The sequence below is a fragment of the Anas acuta genome, chromosome 6 (genome assembly GCF_963932015.1).
Source record: "Anas acuta chromosome 6, bAnaAcu1.1, whole genome shotgun sequence".
NCBI lineage: Eukaryota > Metazoa > Chordata > Aves > Anseriformes > Anatidae > Anas > Anas acuta.
In genome coordinates this window covers 22,251,322-22,277,071 of record NC_088984.1, presented here as the reverse complement: position 1 = coordinate 22,277,071, position 25,750 = coordinate 22,251,322, and the positions used below count along the sequence as shown (strand labels likewise).

At 48.3% G+C, this 25,750-nt stretch overlaps 2 protein-coding genes across 6 annotated transcripts in view; both read left to right on the top strand.

The window, feature by feature from the left end:
- Positions 1-24: 24 nt before the first annotated feature.
- On the top strand, positions 25-20,419 carry CHRNA1 (cholinergic receptor nicotinic alpha 1 subunit). 5 transcript variants are annotated; one of them, XM_068685735.1, is made up of 10 exons: positions 25-181; positions 12,480-12,625; positions 12,748-12,792; positions 13,214-13,323; positions 13,530-13,725; positions 14,160-14,397; positions 15,530-15,753; positions 16,877-17,116; positions 18,977-19,137; positions 19,528-20,419. In XM_068685735.1, exons 1-9 carry the CDS (start codon positions 172-174, stop codon positions 19,106-19,108), a joined length of 1,341 nt encoding a protein of 446 aa, XP_068541836.1. In that variant the 5' UTR covers positions 25-171; the 3' UTR covers positions 19,109-19,137; positions 19,528-20,419. The 5 variants fall into 5 exon arrangements, with proteins under 5 accessions (XP_068541836.1, XP_068541835.1, XP_068541834.1 ...); XM_068685734.1 differs by lacking the exon at positions 25-181 and adding an exon at positions 10,768-10,925 and having other exon boundaries at positions 19,652-20,419; XM_068685733.1 differs by lacking the exon at positions 25-181 and adding an exon at positions 10,768-10,925.
- Positions 20,420-24,779: 4,360 nt separating this feature from the next.
- The window catches only part of WIPF1 (WAS/WASL interacting protein family member 1), a 54,646-nt gene continuing 53,675 nt past the window's right edge, over positions 24,780-25,750 (top strand). The window contains exon 1 of the mRNA XM_068685723.1: positions 24,780-25,028. The gene's annotated coding sequence lies outside the window, so the exon portion shown is untranslated. The remainder of the gene's footprint in view (positions 25,029-25,750) is intronic.

Genomic DNA, 25,750 nt, shown 5'->3' with positions numbered 1-25,750 from the left:
AGGCACCAGGAGGAGGAGGAATCATTCTGCAATTGCAACCAGCTGGTCTCCCTTCCTGTGAGCAATAAGTAGTGTCTCTGCACCACAGCCTTTCTGCCAGGAAGGGGAGGAGCAGCCCTCCTGGAAAAGTGAGGAGCAAAGGCTTCCAGAAGGAAGAGGGCGAAGCTGGGGATGCCCATGGGTAAGTGCATGGCGAGCGTTGGTCTGGGCTGGGTGGCTGCTGTGGGGCTGATGGAAGGGACAGAGCAGGGAGAGGCTTTCAGAGGATGGAAGGCATCATCCCCCCACTGTTTTTTTTTCCCCCTCCCACTGTCCCCACAATGTGGGAGGTTTTCCCTCACCCCTGTGTTGCCTGATGGCCCTAAGTGTCCCCCATTCACTGCTGCTTCAGCTAAAAATAAATTACTCGCTTTTACTTAATTGTCATTTCATGTTAAGTGTCTAGTTAGAGCCCCCATTTCAGTCTTGTTATCATTTTAGTTACTATCCTAAGGAAATTGTCTTTCCTGAGTGATAACCACTCAAGCAGGTAGTACACAAATAAGTGTTGTCTTTGTAGTAGGCTTAGTACTTCTTTTTGCCAACCAAGAAAGTATTTTGCACATGCATATAGGCAATCACGTTAGGTTATACTTATTCAACTTTTCACGGAAATACAGAAGCTAGTACTCCTGGTACTCATACTACTTAAATGAAGATAAAATAACCTAGGTCTGCTGGTAGCAAAGGTCATCATTGACTCTATTTGTTCCTTAAATGAATTGACTTCCACAATGAATAAACATTATCTGTAGTTTGTGAGTTGACCTTAGGGTTTCCAGTGCTGCAGGACCTGTATCTGATGGCATGGTGGGGGTGCTGGCCACCAAAAAGGGCACAGGGGGAAGCAGGAGGGGGGGACCTGAGGAAAAAATCCTTCCTTGGACTTCTAATGAAGAAATGAGAAGCATTGGAAACAAGTACAAGAGGGTGGTAGTGGTAAAGGGACTTGAGTGGGATCTGAAGGAAAGCAGATCTTTCACTGAGGACAAAGGAAGACAAAATTATTAAAAATGATTGAGGCAGGGAATGACTTAGTCTTATGAAAAATAAGCATTGGAACTGTTGGGGAAAAATATTTAGGGCTATGAATGGGGCATAAATGTGAGTCTCAGGGTGAGAAAGGAAACTTTTCGGTGGTAGTGGGTCGACACTCCTAGCAGAGGAGAAAACTTGGAGGTCCCCACACGTCTGGTGTCTGAGGGTGCTGAGTTGTGTGGGGTTGCTGCTCGCCTGGATGAATGTACACTGCTGGGACCGGCCATGCCCTGCACCAGGGGGATGGGGAAGCAAGCTGCCTCTGGCACCCGGATGGGAACTTCTGCTTGTCCCAGATTAGCTGGCAGGATAGAAAATGTATCATAAGCAGTTTTGTACTATACCAAAGTTTTCCTGCCTCAACGACTAAGTAGGAAGTAAAGGCTCCTAGAAGGCAGCTATGATGTGCTCGCCCTGTTCTCAACCTTGTTTTTGCCTGCTGATGAAAGTTCTGCAATGTTTGTATTACAGCTATAATTATATTGCAACAAGGAGAAAAAAATAAAAATTGGTGAACCTAGCAATCATGGATTTCTTCTTTTGTCATGCAAAATTACTGCTTAGCAACCGCACACCAGACCTAGAAAGCTTATGTAATGCAAGAGAAGAGGGGTTAGGAAGCGTGTTGTGGATTAAAACGATTGCTGAGCAAGTCATGTAAGGAAGGAGCTCGCTGGGCCTTGGGCGCACACTAACAGCAGCACAAGTGAACAGCCAAGATGTGCCAGAGAACACGCTGTGGAAAGCTGGGGCTCGCTGCGGTGCCTGGGTCAGCGCACAGGGCTGCCCGTGCCAGTGTGCACCCCAGTCAGCCTCGAGCCTGGGTGTTGGGCTCCCTGGTGCCACCAGCCAGGCCGCAGTCTGCCTCTGACTGGCTCTACAGAGCCCCTGCACGGGCTGAGGGCTTCCCTGTGCTGGCCTGATCTGCTCCCTGCACGGGCTGCTTCTTGGTGCCACCTTCTGTACATCAGTTTGGACAGCACGAGTCGTGAGCTGCTCTAATTTCTATTCCTGGCCTTGTGGCCAGAGTGCTATTTGTTCTTGTTTGATCTCTCCGAAGAGCGATGTCAATGAGCTGCCTGAGGAATTTGTTTAAGACCTCTTAGTTGGGCATCCTTTCCTGCCCCTCACGTAAGTGTTTTGTCTCAAGGACATGCATAGCTCCTCGCATTACTCAGGTCTTTATCACTACCCTGCCTCAGTGGATTGCAGCAAATGATTCTCGGGCCTCTGGGACACTTTGATTAATGTATTTCCTGAGGCAATTAGGCATTGTTTTGAAAAATACGTTTGGCAGCCAACCAGGATTCATTTTCAAGAGCTATATTGCCTGCAGTTTGTTGTTCTTGCTATGAATTTTAGAATTTGAAATTTGAGCTGCTTCTCTGCTTCTTTTTCCATGCTGCATCAGTAATGCAAATAGGACAGTCCAAATTATCAAAATTACCTTTTTTTTTTTTATTATTGTTATTCTTATGGCGGTGTATTGTAGCTCTCACTGGGAAGATCACTCACTAAGCCCAGAAGAATTTAGCACGAAACTGTTCTGCTGTGACATCTACCCCCAAGTCTTCTATTACTGAGCAACTTCATCAGCGAGCCTCGGCCTAGCTGAACTGCTACTGTATGCTGGGCTCTGGTCAGAGAAGCCACCTTTGTTTCTTTGTCTGCTTCTATTTACGTGAAGAGATACAATAAGAACCAGGACAGATGCTGTCTTCTCTTGGACTCTCTGCACCGTGGCCTGAGTAATAATCAGTGACTTTTTTCCTTTTTCCCCCTCATTACGCTGGCATGTGAGTGTGCTGAAAGCAGCCAGAAGAATGAGGCCCTCAGTGCTGTCGTGGCCTACTGGAGCAACTGCTGCCGGTGCCACATCCTTCCCAGTGTCTGTCACCAAGCGTCGCTCACTTGTGCGTGGAGAGGGTGCAGGAGGAGGAGAAAGTAGAGAGAGACCACCAAGTCTTTGCAGAAAGTGCCTTGGATGCAGCCATTGTCTCCTAGGTAGACAAACTTCCCAGTTAGGCTAATCTGAAAAATAGACATTCAGACTGGTAAAACCTCTTTGTTTCAATGCCAGTTTCTCTTGTGCTGCTTTAGCTCCTCCACTGTTTATGTTACACTTCCATTGTGTGTACTATTTCCCCAACTGTCTTGAATGTGAGGTTTTGAACTTCTGTCAAATCCCAAATACTAGCAAGCAGGGAAATCAGGAATTTGGCTTCACGTGCACTCCCAAACACAGAGTCAGCATGGACTTCACAGAGTGGAAGCGACCTTCTGGCCCCTGCTTCACACATGAGGCTGCCAGGCCTTGCAGCCACCGCTCACTGCAGCCTGTATTCCAGCACAGTGGTGTTATTTTTTTAATCCTTTGGCTATCTGTTTGAAAGCATTTCTTCAGTAGAGGGTATTTTTTCCCCTCTTCAGTTATAAACACAACCTGTAAGCTCACTGTTGGCCAATGCAGAGGACAAATGTGGCAAAGAGCTTGCAGCCTGCAAGGGGGCAAAATAAACCTGGAGCGTGGCAGGTGAGAGCTGCACAACAGGAACCACAGAAGCCAGTATTTTCCATTCATTACCAGCAAAAAGCTGTGCGAGTACTGGCAAAGATCCCAAGGTAAGCAATAAAAGTGTGTATTTTGGCACGGAGTCAGTGGCTGTCGAAGTACACCCCACAAAGGCAGGCCTGCCATGGGAAGGAGCAGGGCTTAGCCCCAGGGAGCCGAACCTCCTGCCCCAAATGCTGCCATGAAGGGGGTGCTGCCTTCACCCGTAGCCATAGGTGAGATGGATACTTTGCAGATATCCCTCCTATGTGCATTCTGGGACCAGCAAGGGCTTGGGGAGGGAGAGCCTGGTGCGAGAAGGGAGAGTGCTCTGCCAGGTAGTTTCAGAACTCAAAATAAAATAGACTCGCTTTGCATGGTGTTTACTCAGCTAACACTGGCCATGAAAGACTTGCTAGCACAAAACAAGGTGCCTTGGGGCTCCCACAGGTTCATGGAGGTGTTTTGCAAGGTCATAAATTTTATCCTGTTGTGCTTTCCCCAGGAGTGATGGGGATGGCTCTGGCTGTGGTGTGTGAGCACTCTGTGGCATGCAGACCTCCAGGGCACCTCCGTGCTCCAAGATGGAGCTGGCCGTGTGGGGTACGTGCTGTGGGGTGCTCCGGTAGCCAGCTGCTTCTGTGCTTGGTAGGGATGGCACTGGTAGGGATGGTTGTGGCCAGTGCTGTCCTTGTGGGCCTGCACTCAGAAGAGCTTGTGTCAGTGACGAGCTGGGATGATGTGACTTTCTGGTGGACTGGGTAAAAGAAGGAGCTAAGCAGTGAAACGTGCTTCCCACACTGCCAGTTCTCCTTTCCACTGGCTGCTCAGGGGAGCTCCCCAAAAATGTCTCTAGGAAAACTCTGAAATACAGCATACAGGCCGAAATGTGTCAGGTCCCACAGGAGCTGAACAAGCAGCTTGCTTTTGTGTAGCGCTGTAAGTGAATGGTCTGCACTGCAGTTACTCTGACAGAGAATCAATCCTTATTTTAAAACAGATGTGTATTTAAACATGTAAATGTGAGGATCCAGAGAGCTCCTTCAGGCCAAATGCTGCCTTTCTTGTGAAAGCTTCTGTATGCAGTGGCATGCAGGTGATAGATGCATTTCCAGAAGTCATGCAGTGCCAAGCTCTGTTTTCAACACTTGTAGTAACTCAGCTTTGTACTATAAAAGCAAATTTGCATCAGATATGTACCCAAAACATAATATAATGATACAAGGCCATATCCTGAGGCAGATGCATCTCAGAGAGCCCTTGGGTGCCCAACGCTTGATTAACCCTTGCCTAGGTGACGGCCTGGTCAGCACGTGACAGGGCTGGCAGTGCCCACTGGGCCCCCAGGTCAGCCCTGGGACACTCTCTGGCCAATTTTACTTTCATCTGTCACTTCTGTGCCTTGCAGGGTTTTCTATGTCTGCAGAGAGAGAACTTGTGCTTGGTGGCTATGGGTGAAGCTCAGAACAAGCCCCAGGGATGGCTTTGGGGGTGCTGAGCTTGGCTTGGCACCGGTTTGTCACAGTGATCTGAATGTGTCTAAATCGAGTGAAGCCTGGGTGTGTTTTCTGCCTCACTGGCCTGGCCTGTACAGCTGCATGATGTTTGTCTGGACACTGGAGGAACAGAGCTTCTGGGCAGAGGAGTGAGGGACTTCCTGCTTCAGTCATAGAGTAACAGTTCAGATCTGATTGCTGTTTTGCTCTGTATTTATCTCCCTAGAACAAGTCTTTTGCATGGGACCTTTCTGCAGTAACAGGCAGTAGTGGTGGTTTGTGTCAGGCCGAGTGCATTTTGCAGAGATGTAGGAGGCTTCCAGAGGGAGATTTGCCCTTCTGGGGAGGAGCAGGGACTTTAATCATTTTCATACAGGTGTCGCCCAACCCCATCCAAGCATAACTGAGATTCCCCTAAGCACACCAGCAGTGTCTGAGGAGCTCTGCAGTGCAGGAAGGTTGTTGTGAGGGGACGTGTCAACACTTTGCTGTCCTCACAGCACTCTTTCCAGAAGCATGCTTCTTTCTCATGAGGTAAATGTGCACTGTGTCTGTGCTACAACATGTCAGCTCTGTAACCACAGAGGTTACAACCATGCTTTTGACCCGAGTACTTGGTATCTTAATTCTTTGGGCTTGGGCAGTAGAAAACAAAAGAAATGCTGAAAACAAATTGCCACGAACATCACTGGGAATAAAATACATCTGCAGGATGGCTCATTATGGAAAGCTGCAACTTTATATTTTTAAAATTGTAGATTAAATCCTACATACCAATTCAAGATGATGTCTACAAATGCTTAGCATGTTCTTATGTGCACTGGGCTAAGCAGGAGAAGTACGGTCTGTTAGAATCCCTGGATTTGCTAATTCCTTGAATACGCTGAAAATATCTATTCCTTTTGTGCTCTGCCAAGAGATGGCTCCCAACAGCGACCTCTGAAATGCGGTGCTGTGCCCACCGCCCCTTGTTGCTCACCTGTTGTGACCTGGTGGTGACTGTGAGCAGTGGCTGGCTGTGGGAGGTGGCTCCCAGCGGGATGCGTGCCCTGCTGCGTGTAGCTGGAGGGGTAACCAGCACGTGGCCAGTCCACATGGTGACCAGACAGCTGCCTTCTCCTACCCAGCGTGGCCATGAGCTGCTGTCACCAGCAATGCTGCTCTTCTGATGTCAAACTATATTATAATCTGCATCTACTGCATTTGCAAGCTTAAAATTATATATATATATATTATTTATTATATTATTGCCACTTCTGAAGCGATCAGCTCCGGGGCAGACACGTTCTGCAGCAGAGCGGGGGATCGGACAGGCAGGGCTAATTTTTCCGGCACCGAGCCCACTCGAGGGAGCCGCCAGGACCCGGCAGCCCTCGTGAGGGAGGTGAACGAGGCGAGAAGGAGGTGTAGGCGGAGCCAGCAGCGCCCCCTCCCCGGCCGTTCAAAAGCTGCCCCTAGGGAGCGCGAGTGAGCAGGAGCGCAGTGACCAGGACTGGCAAACAGGGCGTGGCGCGGCAGTTAGGGCGTGGCAGGGCAGGGCAGGGTGCAGCAGTTAGGGCGGGGCGCAGCAGTTAGGGCGTGGCAGGGCGGGGCGCAGCAGTTAGGGCGAGCAGAGAGGGCAGAGCGCTCCCCCCTGCCCATACGAACACCTCCTCTAACGGTGGTCTAGCGCTAGCTCAGCTGCAATGGTGTACACCAGGCACAGCGCTCTCCAGGAAGTCTGTGCACACCCAGACCGACTGCCCGCTCAAAACTGCGGCAGTTCAGGTCTCCGGGTGCAGGGAGTGCCTGAGCCTGTTACTACCACCCATGGGGGGCAGAGAGACTGCGTGCGTGAGGTGCGAGCAGGTGGACGACCTTGTCCGCCTTGTGGCAGAACTCAAGGAGGAGGTCGAGAGGTTGAGGGATATGAGGGAGTGTGAGCAGGAGATAGACTAGTGGAGCAACTCCCTGCGCGGTCTGAAGGACTGGCACCGAGGTGAGACACCCCAAATGGGAGTGGACCTGTTGCTGTCAGGCAGAGGCAGGAGACCTAGGAGTTGAGGAGAAATGGAAACAGGTCCCTGCCCGACATCGCAGGTGATGCCCCCCCCTACTGGCCCCACCTTCCCAGGTGCCCTTACGCAACAGGTTTGAGGCCCTGGAGCTTGAGAGACTGGTAGATGAGGAAGAGGTAGAAAGTCTGCCCAGGAGGATGCCTAGGGCGAGGAAGTCAACTCCACACCTCAGGACTGCCTCCACCAGGACAGAAAGAAGGGCGACTCCCTTCTCAGGGGAACAGAGGGCCCTATTTGTCGTCCTGACCCTACCCGTAGGGAAGTCTGCTGCCTCCCTTGGGCCAGGGTCAGGGACATTGCCAGAAAGCTTCCCAACCTGGTTCACCCCTCTGACTATTATCCTCTTTTAATAGGCCAGGCTGGCAGTGATGACATTGAAGAGAGAAGCCTGAAAACCATCAAACGGGACGTTAGGGGACTGGGACGGTTAGTGGATGGAGCGGGAGTACAGGTGGTACCTTAAAGGAGGCTGTAGTGAGGTGAGGGTTGGTCTGTTCTCCCACGTGCCTGGTGACAGGACGAGGGGGAACGGGCTAAGTTGCACCAGGGGTGTTTTAGGTTGGATCTTAGGAAGAACTTCTTTACTGAGAGGGTTGTGAGGCATTGGAGTGGGCTGCCCAGGGAAGTGGTGGGGTCACCATCCCTGGAGGTCTTTAAAAGACGTTTAGATGTTGAATTTAGCGATATGGTTTAGTGGAGGACTTGTTGGTGTTTAGGTCAGAGGTTGGACTCAATGAGCTTGAGGTCTCTTCCAACCTAGACAGTTCTGTGATTCTGTGAATACACACTGCTAATATTTTCAGCTGTTATGCCCTTACTCTCCCTGCTGTAACATCCACCAAGTGGAATTCGAACCAAGTCTATCGTGATGAGCAGCTGAGCTCACCACGTGGCAACACGCATACCCCTGAGGGATGGCTGAGGTGCAGGTGGCTTTACCCTCTGCAAAGGGGTAAACGAACAAAGGCACCACAAAATGGGGTGGGCAGCGTGGGGAACAGGGGTGTAAGTGCCCCGTTAGTGGCAGCATTGTTCAAGGTAATCTCTGTTCTCTTTGTTAGCTTCGCTCCCACTTCCCTTTTGTGGCCCCTGCAGACATCAGAGCCCCCTGCACCTGCTCTTTCCCTCACTCTAGTCAGGAATTGCATTTGTGCTTGTAAATCATGACAAATATTTCAGTCAAAATCTTCTGTTCCTCGCTGTCAGAAGCACTTGGCATTGTGCTCACTTGTAATGGGGCTATGTGGTGTCACCCTGCCAAAAAGACTTATCTGCAGTGGTGCTTGTTCATAGCTGGCTTCCTTCAGGCTAGAGTGGGCAGCATCCCTTTGCAGAGCTTGTTCCTGATGTGCGAATTATAGAAGCAATATCCTGAATTTGGATAGCAGGGAGTTGTGGTTTGTTTGTTTTTTTTTTTTTGGTTGGTTGTTTTTTTTTTTTTTTTGAGTTGTTTTTAGCCTATTTAAGTGCAACCTGTTCTGCCCTAGCATTGTGCTTGCCTGGGATCTGGGGAGGTTTTCACAAACTGTGCCAGAAACCTTGGAGTTAAACATATGTGAAAAGGCTTTTCTCTGTGGGAATTATATATAAGTAATCTGAAGATTGTAAATAAAGTATTGCAGTTTCTCCATCCTGCTTGTTGTGGACAGCCAGGCCTTTTCAAGGGACACGAGCCCGTGTCACCCAGCAGCTACCATTTGCTGGAGGCAGTGGTTTTGCTCTCCTGCATCTGCTCAGGAGCCTGCTCTGTGTTGCACTCAGGGACTGTGTTACGGAGCCCGTGGGACCCAAGGGCGTTGTTGGCGTCACAGCCATGCCTGTGGCTGGCCGTGCAGCAGCTGCTGGCCCTGGGCAAGGCTGGGGAGCAGCCAGCCGCCCCTTTGAAATGAGAGCGCAGGGACAATGGGAGCTGCCGGCTGCAACACGAGCCCTGCCGAGCTATGTGGACGGAGGGATGTTGCTGGAGGATAAATGTAAACCTGGGGGCTGGGTGCCGGGTTAGCGGAGGAGAGTGGGCGAGGGGGGGTGATTTAAAAAGAAGTACAAATGCAAATAAAACAAGATAAAATTAAGGCATCCATCATGAAGCACTGAAGCAGCTGACAGGCAGCACAAAGGACGTCGGTAAGACATACAAAGTGCAGCTGGTGTCACCCAGAGGCGAAGCGAGGAAAGCTCTTTGTGGGGAATGTTTTCCAGAAAAGGGCATTCAGAGCGCTGCGTACAGGTGGCTGTGTTGGCCATCCAGACCAGCAGCCTGTCTCTGAACAGCAGGTGCCTAGGGAGAAGCGCTTTTTTGCATCCAGCAGCACTCCCCAGGATGCAGTGCCAGCCCCCTGTGCCTTGTGACGATGGGGCTTCTGTGACAGGAATCACTTCTGTATTTAGTAGTGTGAAGCTAATTGATCTAGCTGTAGTTTTTGGTCTTCTCCAGACCATTTTACAAACCCTGCCCAAAGCCCTTTCTCCCTCTGGTTTCTCTTCTAGTTGGGGGCCGTACTCTTATCTATTTGTTCCTGGTACAGAATCCATTCTCTACCTTGGATGTCTTTGCAGTTTTCTCCTGTGTCTTTTCCAAATCTCCCTTTGAAACCAGAGGACCAGAACTGCAAGCAGCATTCAGGACACCATGGATTTATAGCAACATGGTCTGGCCTTGTTGCTTCCTCTCCTTTCCTAGGAACCAAGAGGCTTGCTTTTCTTAGTCAGCTGAGCACTGAGCTGACCACAGAACTGACCACAGAACTGTCCGTCTTGTGGTTTTGATCCTATGTGACATCAGTGAGCTCAGAGGAAGTCACTGTTTATTTTATACATATATACTTCTTTATATAATTCTTGAGAGATGGTCTTTGTCTTTACTTGCCCAAATATCCCACTGTAATTACCAAACACCTCACTCTTTGCCACTTTTCCAGGTGATTTATGGTGCTAATAAGCAGGCATCAGCATGCCCTGGAGGAATCCACTGGATCTGCCCTGCTATGGAAACCAGTCCTATGGAGACTGGAGATATGGAAACGTATCCCTACCATTTGCCTCTCCACAGTTCAGTAAGCCTTATCCATGGGAAGGTTTTCCCTTCTTTCTGCAGGTTATTTAGGTTAGCTGTCAGGGTAGGGACACTACCCAGTACCTTCTGAACATCCCAGTAGGTTCAAGGTGATGGATCTCTCTTGAATGTATTTTTTTCCTATCTTCAAAGATCCACCTGTGAAGCAAAAGGAACAGCAGCCCAATTCCCAGAGTTCAGCCTGTATGCCAATGAGGGTACATCAGAAATAAGTGATCGAGCTGTTTTCCCTGGGAGAAATAAAATCCCTAATCTGGCAAGCCGCTCCAGTCAGAGGGTGGTGCCTGATCTCCAGTTTGGGAAGGTTCTGCAGTCTTGCTGTGATGCCCTGCTACATTACAGACAATCCTTTCTTATTTATTAAACACAAATCACAGTGCCACTTAGAAAATATGGCCTTCTGTAAACAGTAGAAGATACTTGACCGGTGAAACACATTGTGCTCCCATTCCCCAGCCGGTGCGGTGGCCCTCAGCTGTCATTCCCCAAAACAGGTGGTGTAAGGCAACACCTCGGTGGCTATATCGCTCCGGCCTCTTGGCAGGAGGCTGTCCAGCCCCCCCGGGGAGATGTTAAAGGCACTGCGTGTGCTCCAGGCTCTGTGGGGCTGCAGCAGGAGGGAGCTCAGGTGATGGAGGTCCGTCGTGTGCTCCTCCTGGTCTTCTCCGCAGGTAAACGAGCGTGGTTCAGTGATTGTCTTGGGCTTGGTCCTTTGGGAGGGTGTGGGAGCATGGCTTTGTGTGCGCATTGCTATAAAAGCGCGTGTTCTGGGAGCAGACTGCCCAGAGGGGGGGGTTATGACATGCTGTATCACTCAAATAAGAGCTTTGGCATGCTCTGATAGCAGCTAAAACATTTCTAATTTCAGCCCTCAGATAGTCTGAAGTGAAAAGTTTGTGTTTAGTTTTTTTCCTCTCTGTGTGTTTGCCATATTTTTGCCATGCTCTTATTTATTCTAGTGCTAAATTTATTTCCAAATTAATGAGAGGGTCTAGCAAACGTGGCTTGAAATGTCGAATTTCACCAGTTTCAGGACTACTGACAAGGATACAGAATTGTTTTGCAGATGGGTATGTTGTACCAGGATAATTCTCCGTAAATCATCCTTTGAAAAAATAAGGATTTTGTGATCCTAAACCTTTTTCACCAAAATCAGGAAATATTCCAAATTCCTACCAAGCCCCCCAGAAGTTACTAGTGTGAAGGATTTTAGTTGGGTTAATAAAGCATGGCAAAATGCTTAACCTAGCTGTGACACTTGATGATCACAGCGTAGGAAGTGAAAGCAGCCGTCGGGAAGCGAGCAGTGCTCGGCTGTGCAGGCCATGCATGGGGTTTTTGCAATGACACTCGGGTATTTTAATAAGGTCTGGTGACAGGACAAGGCTGAGACAGAATTCTTGGCATCTCAGCTCAGCTGCATGACAGGACCTGGTGAAAAGGCAGTTAGGAAATATGGGGAAATCCTGGCTTAGTCTGGAGTCAGCGGCAAAATTCTTGTTGAATTCAATGGCCCAGGATCCCAACTGAGAGGCAAAAAGAAAAGGGAGAGATCTTCCAAGTGTGCTTGTGGTGAGGCTCAGCTGTTCTCCACCGCCTCTTGCTGCTGTTAAGAGGAGTAGGTGGCTCGGCAGACAAGGGAGCATGGGACATAGAAATATAAGTACAATTTGTGAACTGTCTCCTTCTCTGCCCTCCTGGGTGCTGCCGGAGTGGCATCAGAAGGAGCTGGCTGTGTGTAGGCCTCGGGTGGACGAACCTGGACATTGCTTTCACCCAAATGACTGAGGTTGGTCCTGTTTAACACTACTATTACTGGCAGGACCATAGAATCGAAGGCAGACAGGGCAGCAACATAAGAAATCGCTGATGATGGGCATTTTCTGTGTTAAACTGCCCAGAAATACTGAGTGCTACCACAGCCGTGGGTTGGGAGAGCCTGCAGGGGATTGCTAATGCTCAGTCTGACTTCCACAGTCACGGCCATTTGTTTTAGCTCATTTACGTGTTGGCAACTCTTTCTGCCTTCATCCTGATCTGACCTGCAGATCAGACAAGCAACTGTCCCTGCTGGTGGCATTTGCAGCACACAGGTGAACTGAGAGAGGAGCCACAGGGCAGGCTCAGCACTGGCCAGCCACAGGGACCAGCTGCTGGTGGCACTTGCCCTGTGCCTGGCCCCTCAGCATGTCCCCATCCCACTGACACCTCCCTGCCCTTCGCAGCCGGGCTGGCCCTGTGCTATGAGCACGAGACGCGCCTCGTCGAGGACCTGTTCAGGGACTACAACAAGGTCGTGCGGCCTGTGGAGGACCACCGGGATGCTGTTGTCGTCACGGTTGGGCTGCAGCTCATCCAGCTTATTAATGTGGTATGGTGTGGGCATGCGTCAACACTGGTTGACAGGGTATTGCCAAATGACATGGCTTCCCTTCTCCTCTAATCCTGGTGTGTGCTGCTGGTGTCCCCTTTTCTTTCTTTCTATTTTTTAAGGATGAAGTAAATCAGATCGTAACAACCAACGTCCGCCTGAAGCAGGTAACTAAATATTGCTAACTATTCTGTCCTGTTCAAATAAATATGCTAGACACAGACAGGGATGAACTACTTTTGGGGGCAGCTTGGACCAATGGATCAGCTGGTGGAGTATTTCTTCATTCTGGGGCCTCAAGAACAAAAAGCTTCAGATGCTAGTGGCCTTAAGAAAATAATACTGCATCTTTATGTTCCTTCTCTGATAGCAATTCAGACAGTAAGCTTTGGGTATATTTATTTTGGATTAAGTGTCTTAAACCAATATTGAAGTTAATGTTAAAAAAAAAAAAATGAATTAGTTAGGGGCACAGTAATATGTGTCGATGCTTTCATGCATAACCCGAAGCCAGGGAGGTGGGTGTTTCTAGGAAGTATTGAGCAGTGCTGGGAGAGGTTCTCCCTGGCTGAACTCCTCCCTCCGCAGCAATGGACAGATGTCAACCTGAAATGGAATCCAGAAGACTACGGTGGTGTGAAACAAATCCGCATCCCGTCAGATGACATCTGGCGCCCAGACCTTGTCCTTTACAACAAGTAAGCAACTTAGGAAGGGACATCCCTGTCCAGTGTCACCTTTATGGAAACTGAGACAGGAGAGCGTTTTTGCAGTGTCTGCTTTCTAATGCTGTCCCATAGCAACCCCATTCTGCTGCAGGGAGTGGAGGCTGAGCACCAACTGCTTTACGCAGCTAGACTGCTCCCAGGCCAATGGGTAGCCGCTAACATCCTTCCTTTCACAGTGCAGATGGTGATTTTGCCATTGTTAAATACACCAAAGTCCTTCTGGAACACACGGGGAAGATCACCTGGACACCTCCTGCCATTTTTAAAAGTTACTGTGAAATTATAGTCACGCACTTCCCGTTTGACCAGCAGAACTGCAGCATGAAGCTGGGAACTTGGACATATGATGGTACGGTGGTGGTTATTAACCCGGTAAGCAACAGTTTGGTAACTGGGAAAAGCAATAAAGACCTGGGTACTTTCGTAGAGAAATCTCAGGTTTAGAATGGAAATAACTGACTGAAAAACAAGCATACACTACCTGTATAATACAGAAGCCCCATTTGTAGATTGATCACTAAAATTGTCCAGTTTGACTTATCAAATTCCAAGTGTGCTTATTTCCCATGTCCTCCCCAAATTTCCCTTCAGTGGACTGTCCCTGATTCTTTCTTTAAAACATTCAGTTGAACTCTGTGCAAAGGATGATGTTCTAAGGCAAAATCACATAAATTAAGAGTGGTTGCTTTGCTTACAAAGATGCATAAAGTGCCTGACTTATTAGAAATTCTGTTCCTGAGTGACTGCCAAGTTGGGTTTTGTTCAGAACATCTAATACTCTATTTCTATTATTTATTTTCTGTCAGGAGAGCGATCGTCCTGACCTGAGTAACTTCATGGAGAGTGGTGAGTGGGTGATGAAAGACTACCGGGGCTGGAAGCACTGGGTTTACTACGCTTGCTGCCCTGACACACCCTACCTGGACATCACATACCACTTCCTCATGCAGCGTCTGCCACTCTACTTCATCGTCAATGTCATCATTCCCTGCCTGCTTTTCTCATTTTTAACTGGGTTGGTTTTTTATCTGCCCACAGATTCAGGTATGTGAATTTATTCATTCTACTGCCATAGAAATTGCTCTTCTAACTAGTTTTGGAGAAATTCTGAGCATCTGAAGCTACCACCCAACCTAAGGGGTAGTGCTTGCTAAACAGATGTTTTAGCTCAAAATAACAAGTCTAAACGTTCTGCAAATAAAAGGTAAGCTCTGAAAGCTGAAACTATTAATAAGGGCAAATTAGGCTGATTTCCCATGGAAAACACTGATTAACTGTCCAGTTAATTAACTTCTGCAAAACAATGATTTGGATAGCCGATTTTCTTATTCTGTCACTCAGGCTTTTAGTATGGTTGTACATCGCACAGCATGTGAGGAAGCGGGGGGCCTGAGGCCCCTCTGCACTGTGCTGGAGCAGCCACCTTGCCATCTGTGTGCACACGTTGGCTTGTTTGACACAGAGTAATTCTGGCCTCTTCTGGCCTGCTTTGTCTCTGCTGAGCAGCTCTGCTGACGAAAGCTCTTTTTCCCTGCTACCATGTCTCATGCTTTGTTCGTTCTGCCTTGCCCAGCTTCTCATACCACTTAATTTCAGAGACCATCCTATGAAAGACTTCCAACACAAGTTCTTTGGGTGGACAACTTTACAGAAAGTTGAAGTGGATAGAAAAAAGCTGTGTGAATCATGATTTGTGGTTCAGTTCTGACATCCTAAGTACTGAAATGTCCCCCATAGCAGCTGACCTCTGGTGCCAGATGTGATTTTTTTTTTTTGTCTGCTCACTTGCTCTCTGGCAGGCTCATGCTGTGCTGAGGCAGGTGGACCCCAGGAGGCTCTGGAGCAGGCATTTCATCATTCAAATCCCACAGCTCATAAAGTGCTCCTGGCAAGCAAGCTTTCCATACCCACCACCTGTACCTCAGCCTAGTCATGTCTGGTGACTTCCATTGTACTGCTGGGCCTGGGGCTGTATGGGGCAGTCGGGTTTGGCCAGCAGCATTACCACTTTGGGTGCTGGGAGTGCAGATAGCGTTCCAGGTGCGTGAAAATGCATGTGTGTGGGTAGCCATCATTCACATCTGAACTTCTCAAATTGACAGGCTCAGTTCTGAATTATATGAACAGCAGTGGTTTTTTATTATAATTAGTTTGGTTTTGTGTTTTGGCATGGCAGGTGAGAAAATGACTCTCAGCATCTCTGTCTTGCTGTCTCTGACTGTGTTCCTTCTGGTCATTGTGGAGCTGATTCCCTCCACCTCCAGCGCAGTGCCTCTGATAGGCAAATACATGCTGTTTACCATGGTGTTTGTCATCGCTTCAATCATCATTACAGTTATCGTCATCAACACCCACCACCGCTCCCCAAGCACTCACACCATGCCGCACTGGGTCAGGAAGGTGAGTTCGATGCTTTTGCATGTTTTGTGGTTTCCACAGAGCATTGTGTGTGTGTTGTGTTGGATTTTTTTGGTTTGGTTTGGTTTTGGTGGATTTTCTCCTACAAGTCAGCATGAATCAGGGAAGTAGATGCATAGTGTTAGATCTCTCCAGGCACAAGAGCCAGCGTTTCCTACTTAGTTGTGCGTAAAGGCAATGAGACTGCCAAGTTTCTCCTTTACGTAACAGAATTGCCCGCTGGGTAAAGTCCTGAAGGGAATGGACGAGGCAAAGCATGGGCAGCTAGGGTACAGGGAGAAGAAAGCTGGCCAACTGGGCTTGAGGGATGTTATTAGTCTAATTTTCTATTTCTGCCTGCCCAGGGCCAGCCCCATCAGATCATGTGAACTGGGAGCACAAAGGTTGCCAGGGATAGCTGTGCTCTGCTTTCTGTTCTGCAAAAGACGGCTTAGCAAGAGCCAAGGTCTCCTCTGTACTTTTCCAGTAGTTGGGAAGGAAGATGTTTTCACACTGGCCTATATGGTGACCATGAGCTGTAGAAATAATCGGGTGTCCATTACTGCAAGCCCTTTGCCAGGCAGACAGCACCAAAGGGGACCCAGCCAGTTATTCTTATCTTTTATAAGCCTGCCTAGGTTCATATTAAGCCATGACATGAACAGGAGGTTGCTCTGCCGATTTCCTTTTAAGGCTACAGCTTACATCAGATTTGTTCTGCAGCACAAAAAATGCTGCAGAAGAGAGATTTCAAATAACAAACACTGTGTGTGCTTAAAACTGATCTGGAAGCAAGGCCCCCTTACACCAAAGGAAATTACACGTGCCTATAAGGCTTGTAATAACAAACAGTTGGAATAGTCAGGCATAAGTAGCCAGGAGACCCTCTTCTGGCTACACAGCCATGCAAAATCACTTCCAGAAAGCGTGTGACGGGCCTGTGGATGACACAGATACAATATGAATGCAGCATGTGGCGTGACATACTCCAAAGCGGAATTTCTACTGAGCCCAGGACGGGAAGTTATCTGGGACCTGAGCAGCTCGCCTTTGTTTATTGTAGAGCTGCATCTGCAAAGCAGCCCCTCCAAACAGAAATGTTCCTCTTCTGCCTCTTTGTTTTCAGATCTTCATTGATACAATACCAAACATCATGTTTTTCTCTACAATGAAACGACCATCCAGGGATAAACCAGACAAAAGGATTTTTGCAGAAGATATTGATATTTCTGAAATTTCTGGGAAGCCAGGTCCTATGCCTGTCAACTTCTACTCCCCACTTACCAAAAATCCAGATGTGAAAAATGCTATAGAGGGAATCAAATACATTGCTGAAACGATGAAATCGGACCAAGAATCCAGTAATGTAAGGCATTCTTTGTGCATGATTCATTTCTTACTTTCATACTCCTACATCTCATTTTTTGGCAAAATATCCATGACTCACAAAAAAAAAAAAAAAAAAAAAAAAAAAAACACTCCAATCCCTGATTTGGCTTTATCGGGGGACAGTCTTCTGCCCTTGATTCACTCATTGAGGAGTGACAGATAATAGTCACAGATGGCAACCGAACCTCAGTTAAAACAAACAAAAAAAAGTAGCAGTGCTATGGTTTTCTTAATGTGGTATGTGAAGCTACAGAGCTGGAGTGTGAGTAGCAACACAGATTCCAGAAGTGTAAGCAATTCCAAGAACCATTCCTCCTGTCCCTGGCTTGGGCATCTTCCCCCTGTGGTAGGAAATCTTAAAAAGCCAGGAAGCAAGCCTAACTGCAGAATTCAGATGTAGTTTTGAGAAGCCAATGTGACTTCAAAGTGATAATTCCCATTTTGATAAGGTTTTTTGTTGATCCATGAATGCTACAAGTAGTCCCTGCAAGAGAAACACGTCATGAGCTACTCTGATTACTGTCTTTTTCCACATTACAAGCCAAAGGAAGGATAACTGCGTGTAGAGTCACATATGGCAGCGTTCCCCAGGAAAACCTAGCTCTGCCTCCTCCTAGCATGTTCAATGCAATTAACCCCTCTTTCATTTCAATTTTTGCAGCTCACACAGCTTTTGAACAGGTAACTCAGTACCAGTCTCTCACCTTACTAAATGATCAGCTGCTTCCTGCTGAGAAGTTCATGTCTAGTGGTGACAGCTAACCTGCAGATGGGGAGGGGCTTCTCGGGGACAATAATTTGGCCTCTCCTCCACTCGGGCAGAATTTACACCCCAGTGTTTGTTCCTGTGACCACATTCCAGGAGCGTGTGAGATGGCTCCGGTTGCAGTCTCGTGTTCCCAATGGCTCCTCGGCAGATAAAGTGCTACCTTCAGCAGGGCTGGCATGGTTTCAGTGCCTCTGGGCTCTGCTTCCTCCTGTACTTACAAGGAGGGTCTCCAGTTACTGGCAAGTGCTCCCTTCGGAAGTGGAGCCCAGCTGTTTGTGTCATCTAGGCACCACTTCCAGAGGGTTTCAAAAGTCAAATTCCAAAAATAAACTGCAGGCTGTAGCTCCTGGAGGCTTGTCACATCATGGCGTTTACTTATGAACCACCTCGAAGCAGTATTGATAACAGAGTCCTCCTCTGGATGAGTTCCAGCAGCCCCTTCTACTTGTGGTGCACCAGAGGCAAAAGGAGAGTGTGCCTTAGGCCAGGGCACCTCGGTCATAGGGCAGAGTTTCAGGGTGGGAAGGCCAAGCCCCCAGTCCTGCTGTGCTCCATGCCTTGCCCTCTGCTCTTTGCTGGTTTGTGCCATGATCTGTGACTGGGAAAAAGACTAAGGGAGCTGCAGAGAAGGCTGTCCCAGGCCTTAGAGTGCATTGTAGGCATGGGAAGCAGGCTGGAGCTAAACTAATGAATAATTGCTTAGGCATCCCATTAGAATGACAAGGCAATAGGAAAACAAAAGCCAGTTGGGTTGAACTAATTGTTTAGCTTCCTACTTTTTAAGTATTCTTTCAAAAGCAACTATTTGACTAAAAATTAGGCTTTCCAGCATTTTTAAAATGAAATTGTTCACCAAATTGTTTTAATAATTTAGTCTTGAAACTTGCATTTCTAGACAGCTTAGGCTTTCTGAACCACTGAGCTGCTTTTGCAAAGAAAATGAGTATTTTTTGCATACTAGTGGATCTTACTGAAGAGCCCTTCCATTGTTCAAGATAGTAAACTACAAAAATGCCCACAGCAGATATGGTTCTACAGATTTTAATATCTCCTTTCTTTCTTCCTCAGGCTGCAGAAGAGTGGAAGTTTGTTGCAATGGTGATCGATCATCTTCTCCTTGGTATATTTATGCTAGTCTGTATTATTGGAACGTTAGCTGTATTTGCTGGTCGCCTGATTGAATTAAATCAGCAAGGATGAACATCAGATGGAAACTATTTGCTGCCCTGGTAAGCATCTGAAAGCATCTTAACCGTCAAAACCTGGCCAGCCCCTGGAAGTTTCACAGGCAGGACTCAGTTCCCCTGGGAATGAGCAGGGATAATAAAATGTAAGGCTCCATACTTAGCACTTCTGAGCTACTGCTTGATGCCATTTAATTGCCAAAAAGACATACTTGCGCTACTGCTGGACCGAATGTCTGTCAGCCAGGTTTTGGTCCATTTTACTATTTATTAGGAATGTTAAGGTATTAATAAGACTGTCTGACTTTGTAAGCCACAGACACAATTCAAGTGACATCAATAGCAGTACTAAGCTTTAGCTGAGCAATAAATCTTTATCCAGCTTTAGCATCCAAGTTGGTTTCAATATCTGCTCTGTGGTTTTTGTATTGGCAGTGTCACAAACGACTCTCCTTGTAACGTGGACTGTAACCAGCAGAAATGTCTCGAACTCCTTGGTTAAGCACTTGATTTTCACATACAAACCTGAAACAACTGTTGTGTGTGACTCTACCTGCAGAAACTCTTGGTCCAGCAAAGAGGAGGGAATGTTCCTTGTTGTGGGAAGGATCCGCAGCCAGTTGGCTTTTGCAGTTATTTATTTGCTATCCAGGCCTACGATAAAGGACTTGCAGAGGAGGATTTTTCACCCTCTTTTATCAGTGAGCCCTGCTCTGTGGCCACCCAAATAAGCTACAGACAGAGACCAAGCACACCTTGGTGCCTGCTCTCCATTTTGAGTGATGAGTAATTGTGAGGGCAGCTTCAAATTATGAGAATGCTCAGTATGACATCTTAAACACAACTCTCCATCCTCTGCTCTGCTGAAATATGTCACGAGCATCAAAGTCAGACACAGCATCATAAAGAATATTCCTATGGAAAGCTTGAATACTGGTTCTACTCCATGTGGCAAAATGATAGGACCTCCACCCTCAAATCGCCTGAATTAACCAAGCTTTCTTCAAATGTTGAGCAGCAGCTCACTCTAGTGACAAAACTGCGTAGTGCTACTTTCGTCCAAGGACCTTTGATATTGTAGGGTTGTTTTTTTTTTTTTCCAGTAAATATTCAACCCAGGCAACAAGCTTATGTTTGTTTCAATAACACAGTGTGGAAGTTCCAGCAGTGCTGTCTATTCTTCTCAAAAATAAATAAGCAGAGGTGGGGCAAAGAATACAAGTTACTCATCTTTCCGAGCTGGTTGCCCAAGCCAATAAGACTGCTTTGCTAACATCTGTAAATAATTTGCTGTGAGTTTAATAAAATAACTTATGTTAAGGTTCTACAGGAATGTGTCGTGTTTGCAGAGGATGGGCATTTGAAACACGCTTTGGGGAAAATTGGGCTCTTGTGTAATAGTTCAGTTACTGCGGCGGGGCAGTTTGGGCAATGTTTTGGTGAGGTGCAGTGCTCACCCTAAAGCAAAGGGTTTGTTCAGGTCAGTCAATCACTTGTAGTGCTCTGCTTGGCTCTTACGGTTTTGATGTTGGTAATCTTTGTCTCCCTGGATGATCATCAACCCTGTAATTGGTGGCTGAAGATGTATGCTGGGCTAAGACTGCTGGCAGATGGAGGTCCTGCTGCAGCTCTGCCTATCTTCAGTAAGTTCTCAGCTCTTGGATGGAGCCAAGCAATTTCACAGCTTGCCAGGAGCTGAGCTGCCCTGTAATGGTGCCTGTGATACTTAAACTGGGGGACTGTGACTGGCACTGAAGTGGCAGGACAATCCTCTTAGGGGAACCTGTGGCTGAATCTTCACATTAAAAATAAACATCAAGTAATGAGATTTGTGGTGAGCAGCTGCAGTACGCTTGTTCAGTTTCCTCGAAACACCTCCAGGGTACTGGTCTCCAAATCCCATCTCTTTGTGTGCCTGTCACCTCTCCAGCTCTGGCTCTCTCTGTACGCAACTAGCTGCCCTGTCAGTCATTTTCTTCCACAGAAGAAGCTTTGAAATTTATTTTATTTTTATTTGTGATAGTTTGGTCTGTCTTACAGGCACAGTAAATCTTCTGCCTTTGTATTACTCTGAGCCTTGATGAACTGGGCATGTCTCAAAAGATGTGGCACTGGGGGTAAGGGGAGGAACAGCAAAGAACTTCCCTCCCTGGTTTGCAGAATCTGGGCACTGTATTCTGACTTCCCATGCAGAGAGTCCTCCAAACTTCAACAGGACACTTCAGGAGGAAGTTCACCTACATCTCCTTTTTTTGTTTTGAATACTCAAACTGTCTGGGCTGCCATTAATGTATGTTCCTAGATCACCTTTGTTTTCTTAGGTATCACTAAGGTACCACTGACAGCCCCTGCTACTGATATCTATCCATTGAAACAATACCTACAGCCAGGCTATGTCTTCTCATCTGCTACTGTTCTTTTAAAATTGTCAGCATGTTGGCATACCTGTTAAAATAGCAGCTTCAGAGCTTGTAACCATGCTGTCTTGGTCACTGTCAAAGCTAATTTGCTGTCAGTGTATACGTATGAATTGTTTAATGATTTCTCATTGACAGACCTGGCTGACCTGCACGTGCATCTCTGCTGCCCCGTTGTCTTCAGTAGGCAAATTTTGACTCTGAACTTCGACTAGCAGTTCTGATACGCAAAATGAGAAACAGGCCTCGCTTATTCACTGTGAACTTTCTCTAATAAGTGCAAAAAGTAATGACATCCAAGTGCTGTGGCTCTACAGTATGCAGACCTAATTTAACTCAAGGCAGCCTGCTGGGTGAGGTGTCTTCTTGACAACAACAGCTCTCTGAGCAGTTACCTTGTCCTTCTTTTGACTGCCATCTTCTTGCTAATAGAGGTGGTTTTGTTCACTTTGATCTTGTGGATAACACCCTATTTATGTCTTTAAAAGAATGACCCACTGGAACGTCTCCATCTTTTTAACTCTGATGCTCTTTCCAATTTTTAAACAATTTGGCAATTAACTTTCCCCTTCACGTTCCTTTAGCTGACCTTCAGCTACTTTCTGCTGTGCCACAGACGTTTTACCCTCCGAGATGCAGTCATCCCAAATCTCTTTCCCTTTTTGCACTCACACCATTCAGGAGTCCTTACCCTTCTGAGGGGATTATTTGAATTTTTAAAAGTTCATTACCTTGTACTGGTTCCAAGGGAGCAATTTCACCTCTGTGTGAGTCTGTAATCAGAACAGGCTGCTGTTCTCCGTCAGCACCAGGCAGATGAGCTAAATTTGATGGCCTTATTCTGTCTATTCAGCCAGCTGCATCTTAGCTTTTTAAAACATAATTGAATTGATCAACAGAACGAGCAGAAAAATGACATTCAGTAAACTCCAAACGCTTGATCATGAGCGTGCCTATCCCAGCTTTGAACATTCGACTAAAACTTAGTGTGTGTGTCCTGAAACCTCTTTTCAGTTTGAGTTCTTCTAAGAAAAAGGATTTTATTTTTCAGGCAACTCTAAGACAATTTAAGTGTGTGGCTTTTCTCCAGGATATAAGCTGTTGCCAGCCCCCTCGCTGCAGCCATCTCCCCAGAGATGTGTGAAAGCAGTGTGAGTTTCATCGGCATGCTGACTCTGCAGTTCCTGTTTCCACAGCTGAAGCAAACCGCAGTGGGCAGGGGGACAGCAGGGTGAAAAAGTGTAACGCAGTCCTGCAGAATGCATAGACGCTGTGCTGATCTTGGGGAAAGGAAGCATATTGCACCCCTAAAATGTTTGCTTTCTGGTGTGGTGGTATGTGAGATGTCACCTTTAAGTCACTGACAGTTTAGTGCATCAGAAATGTTTCTGACAGTGGCTGCTTTTAAAAGGTTGCTTTACATGGATCTGATCACAAGATCTCAAGTTTTTATATGCTAACAAAGTCTAGCACAATCTCCTGGCGTGTAAATTCCCTCCCACCTTCCCTCTTTTTCTTCCTGAAAAATAGGAGCTCTGTGGGTTGTCATCATTGTGAAATGGGTACAAAGTCTCCCGGGCTTCTCTCAGATGAACAGGGCAGATACAGACTTCCAACAAAGCTGTGGTGTTTCTTCCCCCTTTCTGGAAATAAGTTCCCACTAGAGATAGGGCAATCGCACCCTGCTTCACACAGGATTCCCTAAAACAATCACGCTCAGTCCCTACTAAAGGACAAAGGACAAGCAGGGCTATGGAAAATAACCAACCTGCCAGCAGCCATTTCCAGGCTCGTTGGGGAGCCCTGCTGAGTCCAGCTGGCTGCAGGGAGTTACCTGCAGCACGTGTGTGAGGGAAAGGAACAAGGGCAGGATGAGTCCGCTTGTTACCACACTGCATGCCAGAGTGACCAGCAACCACGAGTGCAAGGAGTTTGTAGGCTACGGCAATGCAGTGATGATGGGCCACTTGGTGGGTTCCCCATAAAGGGAGAACTCTTTCCTTGCAAGCATTTCTACCACTTCCATGGTCCCTGTACAGACCTCCCTGCCACAGCACGTCCTCCCAACCCCTTCAGCTGGCTTCTAAACCAAGCAGATCCTGATGAGTGTTTGTTACTTATCCCATATGGAGCTGGGAATAAACACATCATATGATATTTCTCCACTACCTAATCAAGAGGAAGCTGTTTGCCTGTATGTGATTTCGAATCTGCTTTCAGCTAACCAATGACCCAAATACAGTATGCAGAGTTTAGGAACCCCATGTGGATTTGTGAGCCTCTTTAGGAAGCTTTAGGTCTGTGATTCCATAAAGGCAGTAAGCAGAGAATACCTGCAGCTTTTCCATTTGTGAGCTCCCTAATTTTTGCTTGCGAACTAATCTAGGTCACGCACATAGGGCAGAAGAGGGTAGAGGGAAGGAAGAAAAAAAAAAAAAAAAGAGCATTGTACCTGTTTTTCTGTATTGCAATGCCCCAAGCATGCAACAACACAAAAACGGAGAAATGACCTACATAAAAGGCTGGCAAGGTTTGAGACCTTACACTAGAGGCAAATCAGTAATGCCATTGCTCCCAGGACAGCATGTCTCACCTTAATGCTGTCGTTGTGATTGGTAATGTCTTAGTAAAAAGCACAAAATTAAATTTTTAGAGGTTAGCCCAGCACACAGATTACTCAGTCTTTGACCTCGCTGGGACATGTTGCTGTAAGGGAACCCAGAATGCATTGAAGTTTTTCGGGACACCTGTCCCTAACATTCATCTGGTTCAGACAGCAGCATTATGCAGCTGCTGAGCTGGACCATGTTCTTGCATGGACTGCACAAAAAGCATCCAAATACCTCCAAAAAGTGAAATCCTGCACGGACGGAAAGCACCTAGGGTGAAATTTACCGGCCCGGTCAGACACCCAGCAGGCAGCCTCCTGCCCTTCCAGCCTCACTCCTGCCTGCCCAAGCACACACTTTGGGCACAATTTTCCACTCCAGACCTCGGTACTGGTCCCAAAGATGTTAACAGAAGTTTTATTTCTAGGAATTTTAATCACGGTTAGAGGGAATAGGAAGCAGAGTATCTCTTGTCTGTCAAAGCCATCTCTGCGTGAGTTAATTGAAGCAAGAAGCACAAATCCCTTTAGGGCCACCATACGGAGAGGGGTAATTGACCTTCCCACACCCCTGCGTACTGCAGACCTTCAGGGGAAAAAAAGCCAACTTCGTCTTGCTCGCTGCTTAATTCCCTTTGCCCTCCTCCCCCTGCCCGCCGCGGCGGGGCTGCCCCGCTCCTCCCCGGGCTGAGCCCCGCGGGCAGACCGGGCACGGGGGGCACCGGGGGGCCTCGGGCAGCGCTGCGGGGCCCGGGGCCGGGCTCGGGTGCGGTGCAGCATCTCGGGCGGCGGGGAGCGGCGCCCCAGAGCCGCGCGGCGCCGCTTCCTGCCGCTATAAATAGCGCCCGGCCCAACATGCCCCGGCCGCCGCTGCGGCTGGAGCGCCGCCGGCTGCACCGCGACGGAGCGCGGTAAGGAGGGGGCCGGGGGGCCGGGCAGGGACCCCCGCCGGGACCCCCCGGAGGCGGCAGGGACCCCGGCGCCCCGCTGTGGGCAAGGGGCGGCGCGGTGCCCCTCGGGGAGCCGGGAGCTGAGCCTCGCGTCGCGCCTGTCCCTTCTCTCTCTCTCTGTTTTCTTCCAGACTTCTCTATTCGGGCTTGGACGCGCTCCTGCCTCCTGCAGCCGCTCCCGCTCCTCCTCTGCGCTGGCCGGGCTGGCACCCTTCCTCCCTCCTTCCCCGCTTCCCCCCGGCGTTCCTGCTTCCCCCGGGGCAGGGGATGGCGTCGGGTGAGGCCTGGCCTCCGGGTGCACCCCGGGCTGTGCCTCTGCCCCGGCCCCCACGGGGGTGGCTGGCGGCACCGCATCCCTCCTGGCGGTGACACGGGTGGGGACGGCCCCGCCGGGCACGTGCGGTGCCCAGCCCGTGCTGCCGTCCCCTGTGGGCACCGGGTGAGCCCTGCGGCTGGGTGCCACCCAGGTCTCTGCCCTCTGAGCTGGCTCTCGGAGGTTTTCTGGAGGAGATGCGTTTGCAGACCTCGAGTAAACAGCCGTAAGGTCTCAGCCTTCCCTCCTTGTGTGCTGCTGTGCTCTAATGGCTGCTCCTCGCCTCTCAATAAAAACATCTCCTGTGGGGCAGGACCGTGTCCCTTCCCTGAGTGTGCGTTCTTCAGCCCCTGCCGCGTGCCCTGCTCAG